This window comes from Enhydra lutris, unplaced genomic scaffold (assembly GCF_002288905.1).
Source record: "Enhydra lutris kenyoni isolate GAN:26980312 unplaced genomic scaffold, ASM228890v2 scaffoldscaffold41, whole genome shotgun sequence".
Taxonomy (NCBI): domain Eukaryota; kingdom Metazoa; phylum Chordata; class Mammalia; order Carnivora; family Mustelidae; genus Enhydra; species Enhydra lutris.
This window is the reverse complement of record NW_019154125.1, coordinates 18,233,706-18,252,873: the sequence shown is the minus strand read 5'-3', so window position 1 is coordinate 18,252,873 and position 19,168 is coordinate 18,233,706. Positions and strand designations below refer to the sequence as shown.

Below are 19,168 nucleotides of genomic sequence, written 5' to 3'. Positions count from 1 at the left end.
AACAGCTAAATTTATTATGACTTGACCTAAATCTGAAACGGATGAAATTCCAGCAGAATCTGCTTAATCAGATCAGATTCTCTGTTGAATTCTCTCCTCGTGGGACCCTGAAACCACAATCAGAGGGAAATGGATTACTGATCTTTTCTTTGTTGAAAACGTGATATCCCTACCCTCTTAGAAATCAAAATGAAAATATTCTATATCTATCTTGTTCCATCTGAATAATATGCAGCTCCAGAGAATTCTACTGTTATTTTATGCAAATGCATAGGATATATAGAAAATAAGAACACAAAAATTAGGTGCATGTAGCTAATTTTTTTTTTCATTTCTTCTTATAGAAGTCACTGTGTTACAGACTTCATTTGCCCAAGATCTATGAAATCTAAATAAAATGTATCTATACACTGAATTCCATTTAGTTTATTTTAGAAATTTCAAGAGAAAGCTACTTTGATGCAAAAGAACAGACTAAATCACAATTCAAGCTACCTATCTTCTTAATCTTTGCTGCTTTGTTTTTTTACTAAATATACTTCCTCAGGGATTCTCTCACAAATTAAATCTGTGTGCTCTCAAATCTTTTTTTGTTTAAGAACCCCATAAGCAAAAAAAGTCTAAGCACTCTCCATGTACATCTACTGGTTATTTGTAATTTACAAATACAAACTTTATTATTAAATTACAGATAGTTCCTGACTTATGATGGTTCACCTTAGCATTTTTGGACTTTATGATGCTGTGAAAGCAATATGCTTTCAGCAGAAACTGTATTTTGAATTTGGATCTTTTCCTGAGCTTGTAATGTGTGGGATGATACTTCCAAGAAGCTGCACAGGGGCAAGCAGCACCCGCAGCTCCCAGTCAGCTATGCTATCACAAGGGTGAACAAATGACATACTTTTTTTTTTTTTTTTTTTTTTAAAGATTTTATTTATTTATTTGTCAGAGAGAGAGAGGGAGAGAGAGCGAGCACAGGCAGACAGAATGGCAGGCAGAGAGAGAAGCAGGCTCCCTGACGAGCAAGGAGCCCGATGTGGGACTCGATCCCAGGACGCTGGGATCATGACCTGAGCCGAAGGCAGCTGCTTAACCAACTGAGCCACCCAGGCGTCCCAACAAATGACATACTTAAAACTAAACTACACTCATACATCTGTTCTGGTTTTCACTTTCAGTACGGCATTCATTAAATTACCTGTGATATTCAGCACTTCATTATAAAATAGGCTTTGTGTATGATTTTGCCCAACTATAGGCTGACATAAGTGCTCTAAGCACTTTTAAGGTAGGTGAAGTTAAGCTATGATGTTTGGCAAATTAAGAGTACTACATGCATTTTCAACTTACAATAGTTTCAACTTATGATGGGTTTATTGGGATGTAACCTCATCATAAGTCAAGGAAGATCTGTATAACCAATAAATTAAAGTTGAAATTTTAACCAAAACCAAAGACCCTTTAAAAAAGAGCACTACAGGCCAAATACCTAATGAACGTGGATGTTAAAATTTTCAGTCAAATACCAGAAAGAAGAATTCAACAGCACTTTATAAGAATCATTCATGATCAAGTGGGATATATTTCTGGACTACAGGGTGGTTCAATATTCTCAAGTCAATCAATGTGACATACCACAATAATAAAAGAAAATCTTTTCAATAGGTGCAGAAAAAGCATTTGTAAAGTACAACATCCCTTCATGATAAAACCCTTAACAAAGTAGGTTTAGAAGATACATACCTCAACATCATAAAGGAAATCTATGAAAAACCCACAACTAATATCATCCTCAATGGGGAAAACTGAGAACTTTCCATCTATGGTTGGGAACAAGACACGGATGTCCACTCTTACCACTGTTATTTAATACTGTACTGGAAGTCCTAGCCACAGCAATCAGACAACAAAAATGAATAAAAGTGATCCACACTAGCAAGGAAGAAGTCAAACTTTCATTATTTGCAGATGACACGATACTTTATAGAAAACCTGAAAGACCACCAAAAATTTGCTAAAACTGATACACAAATTCAACAAAGCCATAGAATACAAAATCAACATACAGAAATCTGTTGCATTTCTATACACCAATAATGAAGCAGCAGAGAGAGAAATCAAGGAATTGATCCATTTACAATTGTGTCAAAAACCTTAAGATACCTAGAAATAACCCTAACCAAAAAGGTAAAGGATCTAAGTTCTGTTTTTTTTTTTTAAATACAATTTTTTAAAGGGTTTTATTTTTATTTGTCCGAGAGAGAAAGAAAGAGAGAGAGAGAGAGAGAGCGTGTGTGCAGGCAGGCAGAGAGGCAGGCAGAGGCAGAGGGAGAAGCAGGCTACCTGCCGAGCAAGGAGCCCGATGTGGGACTTGATCCCAGGATACTGGGATCATGACCTGAGCCGAAGGCAGCCGCTTAACTGACTGAGCCACCCAGGCATCCCAAGGATCTCTATTCTGAAAACTACAAAACACTTACAAAAGAAATTGAAGATGACACAAAGAAATGGAAAAACATTCCATGCTCACAGATACGAAGAACAAATATTTTTAAAATTTCAATTCTACCTGAAGAAATCTACACATTCAATGCAATCCCTATCCAAATACCACCAGCAATATTCATAGAACTACAATAAACAATCCTAAAATTTCTATGGAACCAGAAAAGATCCCAAATAGTTAAAGGAATGTTGAAAAAGAAAAGCAAAGCTGGAGGCATTATAATTCCAGAGTTCAATCTATATGACAAAGCTGCAGTCATCAAGATAGTTAGTTACGGGCATAAAAACAGACACATAGATCAATGGAACAGAATAGAGAACCCAGAAAGGGACTCTCAAGCCCATAGTCAACTAATCTTTGACAAAGCAGGCAATAATATTCAGTGGGAAAAAGAACGTCTGTTTAACAGATGATGTTGGGAAAATCAGACATTCTTACACCATACACAAAAATAAATTTGAAATGGATGGAAGACCTAAATATGAGACAGGAAACCTAAAATCCTAGAGGAGAACACAGACAATTAATATCCATTACATTGGCCATAGCAAGTTCTTACTAGGAATGTCTCCTGAGGCAGGGAAGTAAAAGCAAAAATGAACTACTGGGGCTCTGTCAAGGTAAGAAGCTTCTGCATAGTGGCAAACAATCCAGAAACTAAAAGGCAACCTATGGGATGGGAGAAGATATTTGCAAATGGCACATCTAATAAAGAGCTAGTCTCCAAAATATAAAAAGAACTTATAAAAACACCTCCAAAATAATCCAATTAAAAATGTGCTGAAGTGGGGCACCTGGGTGGCTCAGTGGGTTAAAGCCTCTGCCTTCAGCTCAGATCATGATCCCAGGGTCCTGGGATTGAGCCCCGCATCAGGCTCTCTGCTCAGCGGGGAGCCTGCTTCGCCCCCACCCCTGCCTGCCTCTTTGCCTACTTGTGATCTCTGTCAAATAAATAAAATCTTTAAAAACAATGTGCAGAAGACACGAATAGACACTTTTCCAAAGAAGACATCCAGATGGTGAACAGACACAAGAAAAGATGCTCAACATCATTCATCATCAGGGATATACAAATCAAAACCACAATGAGATACCAACTCATACCTGTCAGAAATGTTAAAATTAACAACTTGGGAAACAACAGATGTTGGCAAGGATCCAGAGAAAGGGGAAACAACCCTCTCACAGTGTTGGTGGGAATGCAAACTGGTGCAGCCACCCTGGAGAACAGTATGGAGCTTCCTCAAAAAGTAGAAAATAAAATGACCTTACAATCTAGCAATTGCACTACTAGGTATTTACCCAAAGGATACAAAAATACAGATTTGAAGGGATACATGCACCCCAATGTTTATAGCAGCATTATCAACAACAGTCAAATTATGGAAACATCCCACGTGCCCATCAACTGATGAATGGATAAAGAAGTTGTGGTGTGTGTGTGTGTGTGTGTGTGTACATACATATATGTACAAGTATATGTGTATGTATATATACATTCACACAAGGCAATATTACTTAGACATAGAAAAGAATGAAAACTTGCCATTTGCAATGGCATGGATAGAGCTTAGGAGTATTATGCTAAGACAGAGAAAGACAAACACCATATGATTTATCCACATAGAAGTGAAATCATATACGTGGATTTAAGACATAAAACAAATGAATATAGTAGGGGGCAAAAAGGGAGGAAAACCAAGAAACACATCCTTAACCATAGAGAGCAAACTGATGGTTACCAGAGGGGTGGTGGGCAGAGGGATGGGTTAAATAGCTGATGGGGATTAAGGAGTGTATTTGTGATGAGCACTGGATGTTCTATATAAGCACTGAATCACTAAATTCTGTACCTGAAACTCCCAATACACTGTATTTTATCTAATGGAATTTAAATAAAAACTTTAAAAAAATTAATAAGGAAAATAAAATTTTAATTTTAATAATAAATATTAACACAAGTTCTAATCTTTCTTTCCGTAAGAGAATGGACTCTCCAGATAAATGGGTGAAGAAAATGGAATATTACTCAGCCATCGAAAATAATGAAATCTTGCATTTGCAATGACATAGATGGAACTATGGAACTAGAGGATATTATCCTAAGCAAACATGTCATTCAGAGAAAGACAAATTCCATATGATCTCACTTACATGTGGAATTTAAGAAACAAAACAGAAGAACGTAGAGTAAAGGAAAGGCAAATAAAATAAGATGGAAAGACAAATAAAATAAGATTGAGTCCCACATCGGGCTCCCTGCTCAGCGGGGAGCCTGCTTCTTCCTCTCCCTCTGCCCCTGTTTGTGTTCCCTCTCTCAATGTTGAATAAATAAATAAAATCTTAAAAAAAAAAAAAGAAAAGAAAAATACTACCCATGTGCCAAAAAATGCCTGTGGGAGAGAGGCCTGGAACAGATTTTCCCTCAGAGTCCTCAAAAGGAATTATCCCCACCAATATCTTGAAATCAAACTTCTGGCTTGCAGAATCACGAGACAGTAAGTTTCAGTTATTTGAGCTGCCCAGTTTGTGGTGCTCTTGTTACAGCAGCCCTAGGAGCTAGAAATCAAGTGTGACCCTGAGGAACACAGGCCCTGCTGCAGTCCCATATTTGCCATGCTGCCTTGAGGGCTTTCTATAAACTGGATCATGTCATTCCACCTAGCACCCATCAGTGGCTCCCTACTGCTCAAAAAATTAGCCACACGCTCTATATGGATCCTGATGATGTGGCCTAGCTTACCTGCCCTAGGATATGCGGCCATGCCACTGACCCTTCTCTAGGCCATGTACCCATCGTCTGTGCAATCAGTGCAGACATGGCTGGCTCTCTCAGAGGCTGTCCCTAGCCACAGTGTTCCTTCTACACAGAATATAAATTCCAACTGCATTTTACACATCATTCAAGGGCTCTCTGAAAAATCTACCTTAATGGCCACTGGTGGAAGAGACTCTCCTCTGATGTGGTGCTATACATAAACTAAGTAATAAACTTAGCACCTATCTAAAAGAGTTAACTATTTTTTATATACCATTATCAGGAATATTTTCAAGTTTTTTTTTTTTTGGCTACTAAAACCAATTTGAATGAAAGTCATTAAGAAACTTGCTAACATACGAAGGAGGCAAGATGGCAAAGGAGTGCTGGTCCCCTGAATTTAGCTAGGTATCTATCAAACCATTTTGAACACCCACAAAATCTGCCTGAGATATAAGAATATATATCTGGATCTCCACAAGCAGGAAAGTAAATGCTTTTTGCAAGGTAGGAAGTGCAGAGTCGTCAATCTATGGGAAGATATTAGAAAAAAAACAGAAAGGGGAGGGAGGCGCCATAAGCTGGTTCCTGGAAAGTGATATAACACCAGAGTGCAAAATCCGAACCCTCAGAAATCTGCTCTAGGCAATGACATCCCTCTCTAAAAGGGGCTCTGAAATGAAAAGGCAGAATTCTAGGTGAGGCATTGTCGCCTCAGGATCTGAGGAGTCACAGAGTGAAAGCAGGTATCTGAACTGGTAGAGTGCCTAAGCAGTGGAGCCAGGAAGCAGGTTATGGTCAGCGAACCCATAGAGGACTCTCAGTTTAGGCTGCCATAAACTGTGAGCTGGGCCAGTAGTAATTGCTCTTTTCCTGAGCAGCCTGAAAAGGACTGGAACCTGTGCCTATAACTGGACAAAAGCTCACAGGGCAGTAGCGGCCCAGACAGGATATTAGGGCAGCACCCAGACACGATCCAGAAGCTTTGAGTGCATGTGCAAACCCCTGGCTGCTTGCGGTTTTAGAGTCACAAAGAGAAGTGGCACTCGTGGGCCCCTGGGACTACCTCTGAGAGAATTGCAGTGGGTGTGCACCATGCGAGGCTACAGTTTTGGGCGCACACAGAAGTGGAGACTGTTTGTTCCAGAAGGTTTATAAAGGAAGACAAGACTGCAATCTTTCTGCTCTGTGCCAGAGGTTTGGGCATAGCCATTTTTGCTCTGATGCTCTGAAGAGATGTGGAAAGCCTCCAGGGGAAAAAAGCCACACAGAAGACCAGTTGCACTGACCCCATCCCCCTGACAGGGATTAGGACAACTCCGCCCAGGCAGGGATAACTGAGAAACAGGGTATCAGGACCCTCCCCCAGAAGACAGACTAGAAGAACAGGTAGACAACAATCCTACAGATCCCACAAACTGTAAAATTCCAATGCCAGGGGATAATTGTATATTGAGCTCCAGGGTGCATTTGGCTTGGGTTGTGGTTAATATTTGGACTCTGTTGATTTGCCCACCCATGATTCTATGGGCAAATGATCAGAAGGAAGAACTCACCAAAAAAAGAGTAAGAGGCAGTGTTCACTGCAACAGAGCTAATCAATATGGACATAAGTAAGATGTCAGAGACAGAATTCAGGATAGCAGTTATAAAATTAATAGCTAGGCTTGAAAGAAGTATAAGTGACAATATAGAATCTCTAAGGGTGGAAATGAGATCAATCAGGCTGAACTTAAAAATGCTATGAATGAGATGCAGTCAAAACTGGATACTCTTAACAGCTTGGGTCAATGAGGCAGAAGTGAGCCAAGTGATCTAGAAGACAGGCTGAAAGGAAATTAAAGAAAAGAGGGAAAAATAACTCATTACACATGAAGAGAGACTTAGAGAATTTAATGATACACTGAAAAGAACCAATATCAGATCACTGGGATCCAAGGTGGGAGGGGAGATGGAGAATGAGAAGGGGCTTGAAGGTATATTTGAGTAAATCATGCCTGAGAACGTCCCTAAACTGGGGAAGGAAACAAACATTCACATCCAAGAGGCAGAAAGGACCCCTTCCAAAATCAATAAAATAGATCAATACCCCCAAAATATAATAGTGAAGGTTGCAAATCAGAAAAAAAGAAGCATTCCTGAAAGCAGCAGGAGGCAGATATTTTTTATATATAGAGGGAGGGACATGAGAATAACATCAGACCTATCTACAGAAACCTGGCAAGTCAGAAAGGGCTGGCAAGATATTTTCAGGGTACTAAATGAGAAGAACATGCAGCCAAGAATACTTTATCCAGCAAGGCTGCCATTCAGAACTGAAAGAGAGATAGGGAGTTTCCAGGACAAACAGAAACTAAGAATGTGACCCCAAATCAGTCCTGCAAGAACTATTAAGGGGGATTCTGTAAGCAAAGAGAGCACCCAAGAGTAACATACACCAGAAAGTAATAGAGAAAATCTACAGAAACAGGGGATTTATAGGCAATACAATGTCACTAAATTCATATCTTTCAACAGTTACTTTAAATGTACATGGGCTAAATTCTCCAATAAAAAGACACAGAGTATCAGATTGAATAAAAAAGCAGGGCCATCCACATGCTGTCTACAAGAGACTCATTTTGAACCTAAAGATACCTTCAGATTAAAAGTGAAGAGATGGAGAACTATTTACCATGCTAATGTACTTCAAAGGAGAGCTGGGGTAGCACTCCTCATATCAAGCAAATTAGATTTTAAACCAAAGAATGCAGTATGAGATTTGGAGGGACACTATATCATATTTAAAGGACCTATCCAACAAGAAGATCTAACAATTGTAAATATCTAAATCCCCAACGTGGAAGCAGACAATTATATAAACCAATTAATAACCAAAGTAAACACACACATTGATAATAATACATTACTAGTAGGGGACTTTGATACTCCACTCACAGCAATGGAAAGATCATCTAAGCAGATGATCAACAAAGAAACGAGAGCTTTGAATGACACCCTGGACCAGATGGACTTCACAGATAGATACAGAACATTCCATCCTAAAATGACAGAATACTAATTCTTCTCGAGTAAACATAGAACCTTCTCCAGAATAGATCACATGCTGGGTCACAAATCAGATCCCAGCCAATACCAAAAAACTGAGATTATTCCATGCATATTTTCAGACCACAATGTTTTGAAACTGGACCTCAATCACAAGAAGAAATTTAGAAGGAACGCAAACACTTGGAAGTTAAAGAGCATCCTGCTAAAAGAATGAATGGGTCAACCAGGAAATTAAAGAGGTACTCAGATAATTCATTGAAACTAATGATAATGAAAACACATTGGTTTGAAACCTATGGGATACAGCAAAGGTGGTCCTAAGACAGAAGTACATAGCCATCCAAGCCTCTCTCAAAAATTACAGAAATCCCCAAAACACAAGCTAACCCTACATTTAAAGACCTGGAGAAAGAACAGCAACTAAAGCCTACACCAGGCAGGGCAAGAGAAATAATAAATATTAGAGCAAAAAAAAATCAGTGAAACAGAAATAAAAAAAAAGCAGAACAGATCAACAAAACAAGAAGCTGGTTCTCTGAATGAATTAATAAGATCGGTACACCTCTGGCCAGACTTACCCAAAAGACAGAAAAGGGACCCCAATTAGTAAAATCATGAGTGAAAGGGGAGAGACTGACTAACACCAAGGAAACACAGACAATTGTTAGAAATTACTACCAGCAACTATATGCAAACTAATTCAGCAATCTGGAAGAAATGGATGCATTCCCGGAAACTTAAAAACTACCAAGACTGAAACAGGAAGAAATAGACAATCTGAACAGACCAGACTGAACAGAAAGGAAATTGAAGCAGTAATCAAAAACCTCCCAACAAACAAAAGTCCAGTGCCAGATGGCTTCCCAGGGGAATTTTCTCAAACATTTAAAGACCACCTAATATGTATTCTTCTGAAGCTGTTTCAAAAAAGGAAATGGAAGGAAAACTTCCAAACTTTCTGTGAAGCCAGCATTACCCTGATCCCCAAACCAGACAAAGACCCCATCAAAAAGGAGAATTACAGACCAATATCCCTGATGAACATGGATGCCAAAATACTCACCGAGATCCTAGCCAATAGGATCCAATAGTAACTTAAAGGGATTATTCATCACAATCAGCTGGGATTTATTCCAGGGATGTAAGGGTGGTTCAACATTTGCAAATCAATCAACATGATAGAGCATGTTAATAAAAGAAAAGACAAGGACCATAAAATCCTCTCAATTGATACAGAGAAAGCATTCAACAAAATAGAGCATCCTTTCCTGATTAAAACTCTTCAAAGTATACAGATAGAGGGAACATACCTCCCTATCATAAAAGCCATCTATGAAAAGCCCACAGCGAATATCATTCTCAACGGGGAAAAACTGAGAACTTTTCCCTTAAGGTTAGAACGTGGCAGGGATGCCCATTCTCACTACTATTGTTCAACATAATACTAGAAGTCCTAGCCTCAGCAGTCAGACAACAAAAAGAAATAAAAGGCATTCAAACTGGCAAAGAAGAAAGACTCTCTCTCTTTGCCCGTGACATGACAATTTATGTGGAAAATCCAACAGACTCTACCCCAAAACTGCCAGAACTCGTACAGCAATTCAGCAACATGGCAGGATACAAAAATCAATGCACAGCAATCAGTTGCATTTCTACACATTAACAAATGTGATTGAAGAAAGAGAAATTAAAGAATTGATCCTAATCACAATTGTACCAAAAACCATTAGATAATCAAAGGAATAAACTTAACAAACGAGGTAAAAGATCTATGTTCTAGAGACTACAAAACACTTATGAAAGAAACAGAGCAAGACACAAAGAGATAGAAAAACATTCCATGCTCATGGATTGGAAGAATAAACATTGTTAAAATGTCTGCTGCCCAGAACAATCTACACGTTCAATGCAATCCCTATCAAAATACCATTGGCATTTTTCACAGAGCTGGAACAAACAATCCAAAAATTTGTATGGAACTAGAAAGACCCCAAATCTCCAGGGAAATGTTGAAAATCAAAGTTAGATGCATCAAAATTCTGGACTTTGAGCTATATTATAGAACTGTGATCATTAAGACAGCATGGTACTGGCATAAAAACACACACAGATCAATGGAACAGAACACAGAGCCCAGAAATGGATCCTCAATACTGTTGTCAACTAGTCTTCAACAAAGTGGAAAAGAATACTCAATGGTAAAAGGTCAGTCTCTTCAATAAATGGTACTGACAAAATTGGACAGCCAAATGCAGAAGAATGAAACTGGACCATTTTCTTATACTATACACAAAGATAAACTCAAAATGGATGAAAGATCTAAATGTGGAACAGGAATCCATCAAAATCCTAAAGGAGAACACAGGAAGCAAGTTCTCTGACCTTGAACAAAGCAACTTTTAGCAAGAAACATCTCTAAAAGCAAGGGAAACAAATGCAAAAATGTACTGTGAGGACTTCATCAAGATAAAAAGCTTTTGCAGAGCAAAGGAAACAATCAACAAAACTAAAAGGCAATCTATGGAATGGGAGAAGGTATTCGCAAATGACATTACACTTAAAGGGCTGGTATCCGAGATCTTTAAAGAACTTATCAAACTCAACGCCCAAAAAACAACCCAGTCAAAAAATGGGCAGAAGACATAAACAGACACTTCTCCAAAGAAGACATACAAATGGCCAACAGACACATGAAAAAATGTCCCACGTCACTCAGCATTAGGAAAATACAAATCAAAACCACAATTAGATGCCACCTTATACCAGTCAGAATAGCTAAGATTAACAAGACAGGGGACAACAAATGTTGGTGACGATGTGGAGAAAGGGGAACCCTGTTACATTGTCCATGGGAATGCAAGCTGGTACAGCCACTCTGGAAAAAAAGTATGGAGATTCCTCAAGATATTAAAAATAGAGCTGCCTTATGCCCCAGCAATTGCATTATTGGGTATTTACTCCAAAGATACAAATGTAGTGAAAAGAAGGGGCACATGCACCCCAATGTTCATAGCATCATTGTCCACAACAGACAAACTGTGGAAAGAGCTGAGATGTCCTTCAACAGATGAATGGATAAAGAAGATGTGGTTCATATATACAATGAAATATTACTCAACCATGAGAAAGGATGAATACCCACCATTTGCATCAACATGGATGGAACTAGAGGGGATTATGCTAAGTGAAATAAGTGAATCAGAGAAACACAATTATATTGTTTCACTCATATATGGAACATAAGGAAGAGTGCAGAGGACAATAGTGGAAGAGAGGGAAAACTGAATGGGAAGATAGAGATATCAGATATCTCTGATATCTGATATCAGAAGATATCAGAGAGGGAGACAAACAAACTCCTGACTCTGGGAAATAAACTGAGGTTTGTGGAAAGAGAGGTAGGTGTGGGGATGCAGTAACTGGGTGATGGGAATTAAAGAAGGCACATGATATGATAAGCACTGGGTGTTATATTCAACTAATGAATCATTGAACATTATATCAAAAAGTAATGATGTACTATATCTTGGCTAATTGAATTTAAATTAAAAAAAAGATTAAAAAAACAAACTTACAAATACATGTAATTTATATAAAGATCATTTCTATTTCAATAAATTTTAATTTTCAGTTTAAAAATGACAGAAGAATGATGTTGAACAAATAAATATGGTTGGCTAATTTATTCAGAGAAAAAAATGTCATGCTCTGTTTCTTTATTACGGGTTTTCTTTTCAGTAGATACACATAATTGCAAATAACTGTTTTTAAATATCTTATTTAAACTCAATTTAGGTAGTATATACTATGTTACTAGTTTCAGGGGTAGAATTTAGTGATTCATCAATTGCATGTAACACCCAATGCTCATCACATCAAGTGCCCTCCTTAATGTCCATCACCCAATTACCCTACCCCCCCCCACCCTCCTCCACTCTAGCAACCCTCTGCTTGTTTCCTACAGTTAAGAGTCTCCTATGGTTTGCCTCCTTCTCTGTTCTCATTTTATTTTTCTTGCTCTTTATGTTAATCTGTTTTGTTTCTTAAATTCCACATACGAGTGAAATCATATGGTATTTGTCTTTCTCTGACTTATTTCACTTAGTTTAATACCCTGTAGTTCTACCAGTGTTGTTGCAAATAGCAAGATTTCATTTTCTTTGATGGCTGAGTACTATTCCATTGCATATATATATATACACACACACATCTTTATCCGTTCATCTATCCATTGGCAAGTGGAAACTCTCCATATTTTGCATATTCTGGACATCGCTGCTATCAACATTGGGTTGCCTGTGTCCCTTCAAATCACTATGTTTGTGTTCTTTAGATAAATACCTACTAGTGCAATTCCTCAGTCATAGGGTAGTTCTATTTTTAACTTTTTGAGGAAACTGTCTACACCAGTTTGCATTCTCATCAACAGTGTAAGAGGGTTCTTGCTAGGCATCCTCGGTAACATCTGTTGTTGCATTTTTTTTTTCATGTATCTGTTGGCCATTTGTACGTGTTCTTTGGAGAAATGTCTGTTCATGTCTTCTGCTCATTCCTTGACTGGACATTTTGTTTTTGGGGTGTTTAGATTGGAAGTTCTTTACAGATTTTGGGTATTAGCCCTTTATCTATCTTCTGTGAATATCTTCTTGCATTTGGTAAGTGCCTTTCATTGCTGACTGTTTACTTGGCTGTACAAAAGCTTTTTATCTTGAAGTCCCAATAGTTCATTTTTGCTTTTGTTTCCCTGGCCTTTGGAGATGTGTTTAGCAAAAAGGTGCTAGGGCCAAGGCCAAAGAGGTTGCTGCCTGTGTTTTCCTCCAGCATTTTGATGGATAACTGACTCATAGTTAGGTCTTTCATCCATTTGACTTTATTTTTGTGTATGGTATAAGAAATTGGTCCAGTTTAATTCTTCTGCATGTGGCTGTCCAATTTTCCCAAACCATTGTTGAGACTATCCTTTTTTCTTCGGATACTCTTTCATACTTTGTCAAAGAGTAGCTGACCATAGAGTTGAGAGTCCATTTCTAGGTTCTCTGTTCTGTTTCACCGATCTATGGGTCTGGTTTTTTTGTGCCTGTACCATAATGTCTTGATTGTTACAGCTTTGTAATACAGCTTGAAGTTTGGAATTGTGATGCCTCCAGCTTTGCTTTTCTTTTTCAACATTCCTTTGGCTGCTTGGGGTGTTCTGTGGTTCCATACAAAATTTAGGATTGTTTGTTCCAGTCTGTGAAAAATGCAAAAATGTATTTTAGTAGAGATTGTACTGCATGTATAGAGTGCTCTGGACAGCACTGACATTTTAAAAACACTTGTTCTTCCTATCCATGAACATGGAATGTTGTCCCATTTCTTTGTGTCTGCCTCAATTTGTTTTGTGAGTGTTCTATAGTTTTTAGAGTACAGATTCTTTACCTCTTTGGTTAGGCTTACTCCTAGGCATCTCACTGGTGTTGATCATGATCTCTCCCCTTTCATTCATGATTTTACTGATTTGGGTCTTCTCTCTTCTTTTTGGTAAGTTCTGGATAGGGTTTTATCGGTCTAATTAATTCTTTCAAAGAATCAGCTCCTAGTTTCATTCATCTGTTCTACTGGTGGTTTTTTTTTTTTTTTTTTTCCTATATCATTGATTTCTGCTCTAATCTTTATTATTTCTCTTCTCCTGCTGGATCTGGGCTTTATTTGCTGTAATTTTCCCAGCTTCTTTAGGTGTAAGGTTAGGTTGTGCATTTGAGACCTTTCTTGTTGCATGAGGAACACCTGTATTGTTTACATATTTCTTTTTTAGGACCGCCTTGGCAGCATCCCAAAAGTTAACTGTTGTTACATTTTCATTTGCTTCCTTGTATGTTTTTACAGTCTTCTTTGATTTCCTGGTTGGCCCATTCATTCTTTAGTAAGATGTTCTTTAACCTCTCTGTATTTGTGGTCCTTCTGATGTTTTTCTTGTGGTTCACTGCAAGTTTTATGGAATTGTGGCCTGAAAATATGCATGTTATTATCTCAAATCTTTTTGTAGCGGTTGAGACCTGATTTGTGATAGTGTGTGACCTATTCTGGAGAATGTTCCATGTACACTCAAGAAGAATGTGTATTCTGTTTCTTTAGAATGAAATGCTCTGAATATATGTTATGTCCACCTGGTCCAGTATGTCATTCAAAGCCTTTGTTTCCTTGTTGATCTTCTGCTTAGATAATCTGTTCATTGTTATAAGTCTCCTACTATTATTGTACTATTACAGAGTTTCCTTAATTTTGTTATTGTTTTATATATTGGCTACTTCCAAGTTAGGGGCATAAATATTTATAATTGTTAGAATTTCCTGTTGGAAAGACCCTTTTATTATGAGATAGTATCCTTTATCTCCTATTAATCTTTGGTTTAAAATCGAGTTTGCCTGATATAAGGATGGCTACTTCAGTTTCTTTTTGATGTCTACTGGCATGACAAATGGTGCTTTACCCCCTCACTTTCAATCTAAGGGTGTCTTTGGATCTAAAAATGAGTCTCCCGTAGACAGCATATCAATGGGTCTTGTTTTTCTTATCCATTCTGATACCCTATGTCTTTTAATTGGAGCATTTAGTCCATTTACATTCAGAATAATTCTTGAAAGATATGAATTCAGAGCCACTATATTACCATAAAGTCACATTCCTATAGATTGTCTCTGTTCCTTTCTGATCTTTGTTACTTCTGGGCTCTCTCTTCACTCAAAGAATCCCCTTTAATATTTCTTTCAGAGCTGGTATAGTGTTCACCAATTCCTTTAGTTTCTGTTTGTCATGGAAGGTCTTTATCTCTCCTTCTATTCTGAATGACAGCCTTGAAGGATAAAGTATTCTTGACTGCATGTGGCTGTCCATGGTGCTGTGGCCAAGGCCAAAGAGGCTGCTGTCTGTGTTTTCCTCCAGCATTTTGATGGATAACTGACTCATAGTTAGGTCTTTCCTAACTATGAGTATATTTTATTTTTCCCATTTTTATTTTTCATCTAGCATGCTGCATATTTTTCCCATTTAGCACACTGAGTATATCATGGCAGTGATTTTTGGCCTACCAGGTTTCTGTGGGCTGGTCTGTTACCAGCCTTATACCTCCACACTTGTAGGTTAAGGACCTCTTGTCCCAAGCTGGTCCTTAAAACTTAAGGTTTTATTTATTTATTTGAGAGAGGAAGAGCGAGCAAATGAGCAATAGCGAGAACCATTGGAGGGAGAGGCAGAGGGAGATGGAGAAGCAGGCTCCCTGCTCAGGGCCCAAGCCCAGGACCCTGGGATCATAACCTGAGTCGAAGGTAGAACAGACTGAGCACCCAGATGCCCAATTTTCTCTTTATCTTTGTAATTTGTAAGCTTCAGTATGTTAGGATGTTGATCTATTTTTGTTAATTTTAAGGGGGAGTTCTCTGTGCTAGAAGGCCTATTTCCTACTCCAGAGTAGGAAAGTCCTCAGTTGTAAGTCATTCAAAAAAACCTTCTGCCCCTTTCTCCCACTCATCTTCTGGGACTCCTATAATATGGATATTATTTTGCTATATGGAATCACTGAGCTTCCTCAGTCTACCTTCAATAGGTTTCTTTCCCTCTTTTCAGATTCCTTATTTTCTATCGTTTTATCTTCTGTATCACTGATTCACTCTTCTGCTTTAATCATCTTTGTTTTTTAGCCTCCATTTGGGACTGCATCTTGGTTACAGCATTTTTAATTTTGACCTGACTAGATTTTAGTTCTTTTATCTCTATAATAAAAGATTATCTAGTGTCTTTAATACTTTCTTCAAGCCCAGCTAGTATCTTTAAATCATTGTTTTAAATTATAGTTCAGACATCTTGGTTATATCCATATTGATTAAATTCCTGGCAGTGAGTACTACCTTCTGTTCTTTCTTTTGTGGTGAATTTCTCTGTCTTATTTTGTCCAGAAAAAAAAAAAAATAAGAAAGAGGAAAAACAACAGTAACAATGACAACAGAAAATACAAAACAAAACAAAAAACAAACTAAACAAAACATAAAAGTAGATCCTGGTTGTGTTTTGGTCTTGTTAAAAGAAACTCGATCCAAAAGAAAGAAAGAAAAAGAAAGAAAGAAAGGAAGGAAGGAAGAAAGAAAATATTTTAATTATAAAATACAATACAATGAAAGAAAAAAAATATATATATAAAGTATATATGTAGATAAAAATTTAAATTCAAATTTAAAAGAGTAAGAAAAGGTTTGGAAAAATAAGAAAACAACAAAAAGGAATACCAAAAGACTAATGAATAAAAATATAAAGAATGATATAGTGTTTTCCCCAAGAGATGAAGCTTTGCAGCCCCCTATGATCAATAAACTTGGTGAGAGCAAGTTGTTTCTGTTGGTTTTCTAGGGGTGGTGGTGGTGCTTGTTGCACTGATTCTCAGGTGGATTTGCCTTAGTGGAAAAACTGCCTCCAATGAGCAGAGGTAGGGGCTTGTTGTAAGCAGCTCCAACTCCACTAGGTGACACTGTTTTGTTCCCTGAAGGCTTTCAGCACTGCTGGGAGGGATGAATAAGGTGAGGTCCCCCACTCTTCAGTAAGCCCTCACAGAAAAACAATCAATCAGTCTTGTCTCCCCAGTTTCCATAACTCTGTTCACCTGGCCTGTGACCATGCATTTTTATCTAGGCACATGACTGAGTTTTAAAACTCCAAATTTTAGGGACTCCTGTGGGGCAGACCCATGTTGTTCCTCCTGGGGGAGGGGGAGGGTCTCACCACATTTCTGCCTTTTGCTGGACCCCTCCCAGAAAAGTGGCTGCATGAACTGCTACACAATTTATGGCAACACAGAGCAGAAAGCTGGCACCTAAACTCACTAAGTTGGCTTCCCTGATCCTATGCCTGGGAACTCTGCCACACACTAGCACCACCTGTTCTTGAGACCCCAGGGATCCTGGGCCATGCTGTCGCACCCGGGATTCTGCCCTGCTTTGCTACCTGAGCACCTTTAAGCCACGAACATCCCTCACTGTAGGAGACTTCCAAAAGTTTGATTTTGCACTCCATTGCTTATAATATTTTGTGGTATCCTCTTTAAGTAGGCTCTCACCCCTCAGCTGTAACCTCAGTTATATCACACTGGATTCAAGTCTCTGCATCTCCTACCTTCCAAAATGTGGTCATTTTGTTTTAAAGGATTTTATTTATTTGAGAGAGAGGGAGAGAGTGAACATGAGCAGGCGGGGAGGGCAGAGGAAGAGGGATAAGCAGGCTCCCCAATGAGCAAGGAGCCCAATGTGGGAATCAATCCCAGCATCCCAGGATCATGAGCTGAGCCGAAAGCAGGCACTTAATTGATTGAGCTGGTGTCATTTTTATACTGGTAAACCTGCAGCATTTGTTTTCTCAGATCTCTTACGATTTCTCGGGTGTTCAGAATGACTTGATATCTAGTTACATTCAAGGGACAAGAAAACAGTGTCCCCTTATTCCTCCACCATCCTACTAATTGCAAAGAATTTTTAAGGAAATAATAAATTACTCACTTCTTCTGTATTAATAACAAGCTTGGCTAAGAAGAGACGGATATTTAATGATATTGATGGATTTCCTAGTTTGTCGTGAAGAAATTTCATCCATGGAGGAAGATTTCTTGGCACTGAGCCCTGAAATGATACATCAAGATTAACTTAAAAAGCAGAAGAAACTAACTTCACATTTTGATAATGTGAGATGACATGAGCAACAAAAAATGTTTATTAGATACAGAATTTGGCATTAGATATTAAGTGTTTGTTCTACGATACCAATAAACAGTATTAAATGAGACAAGATTAGCAGAAACAAACCTCTTCTTTAGGTAGTATCTGATTTCTGTGCATGTGCTTAATCAGGGTTGTCATGGTCGCCATACATTCGTGCTGATTGAGTTCATCCATCTCTAACTCTAGGACAGCATCTTGGACCAGGGGGTCTTTGCGCTCCTAGGAAAAGGGAAGAATCTAATGATGCAGAGTACACTGCTAAAATTTTAGTGTATATGATATTCTGACTTTTGAGGCAATATCATAAAATACACACTTAGGTAACAATAACAAATTGGTAATAATATTAAATACATCTGTTGGGTTTTCTTATTAAACAACTTAAAAAAACAAACAACAAAAAACAAACCTAGGACCTCATGTCTTCCTTACATTCTAGATACATATTTTCCCTCTGATCTCTATATACATGCTCACTCCCTCTGGGGTCATACATAGTTCATAGCATCCATGTGGACACATGCTGCTTTGTACAGACACTAAGATCTTTTCCAAATGTTTGTGTCTTGGGAGGCCCCAGAACTCTCAACACCTTGAGAACAACAGTTTCCATGATTCTTAGTTGCCACATTACGCAGAAAGTGGAGCTACTGAAACACAACTATAAGATAAATTTTTACCTATTTTTTTTTCTTAGTAAACTAAACATTAGTTTTTCTCTGAAAAACTTTGTAAAATCCTTAATTTGCCTTGAAATTTTAATCTGTAAAAGAATAAAACTTTTAAGCCATTGTTGATCCTAAAATTCTTAGAAATTATAGCAGAGGTAATCATTTTTTTAAGTGTAATAATGAACTGAAGTTTTACACACATGTATAGTAAATTGTACACACACACACACACACACACACACACACACACACAGAGTGGAACAATTTATCTGGATTATTTCCCAGCACAGATCAGGACCCACTCCAGGACAGCACAGGAGAGAATCAGTGTTTAGAGGATAGCAGAGGGGTTGAGGGAAAGAAGAGGTGACTCAGTGTATGTCAAAGAAACCAGAAAGGGAAAAACTTGAATGAATCCTGGAAGGGAATCAGATATATCTGT

General features: G+C 38.1%; 1 protein-coding gene across 2 annotated transcripts in view; it reads right to left on the bottom strand.

Moving 5' to 3' along the window:
- Positions 1-19,168, bottom strand: part of LOC111155445 (protein kinase, DNA-activated, catalytic polypeptide) — a 222,726-nt gene that overhangs the window by 87,235 nt on the left and 116,323 nt on the right. For both annotated transcript variants that reach the window (XM_022515606.1, XM_022515607.1), the window contains exons 47-48: positions 18,140-18,274; positions 17,837-17,956 (exon numbers count right to left, since the gene is read on the bottom strand). In XM_022515606.1, the coding sequence (XP_022371314.1) occupies positions 17,837-17,956; positions 18,140-18,274 (255 nt within the window). The remainder of the gene's footprint in view (positions 1-17,836; positions 17,957-18,139; positions 18,275-19,168) is intronic.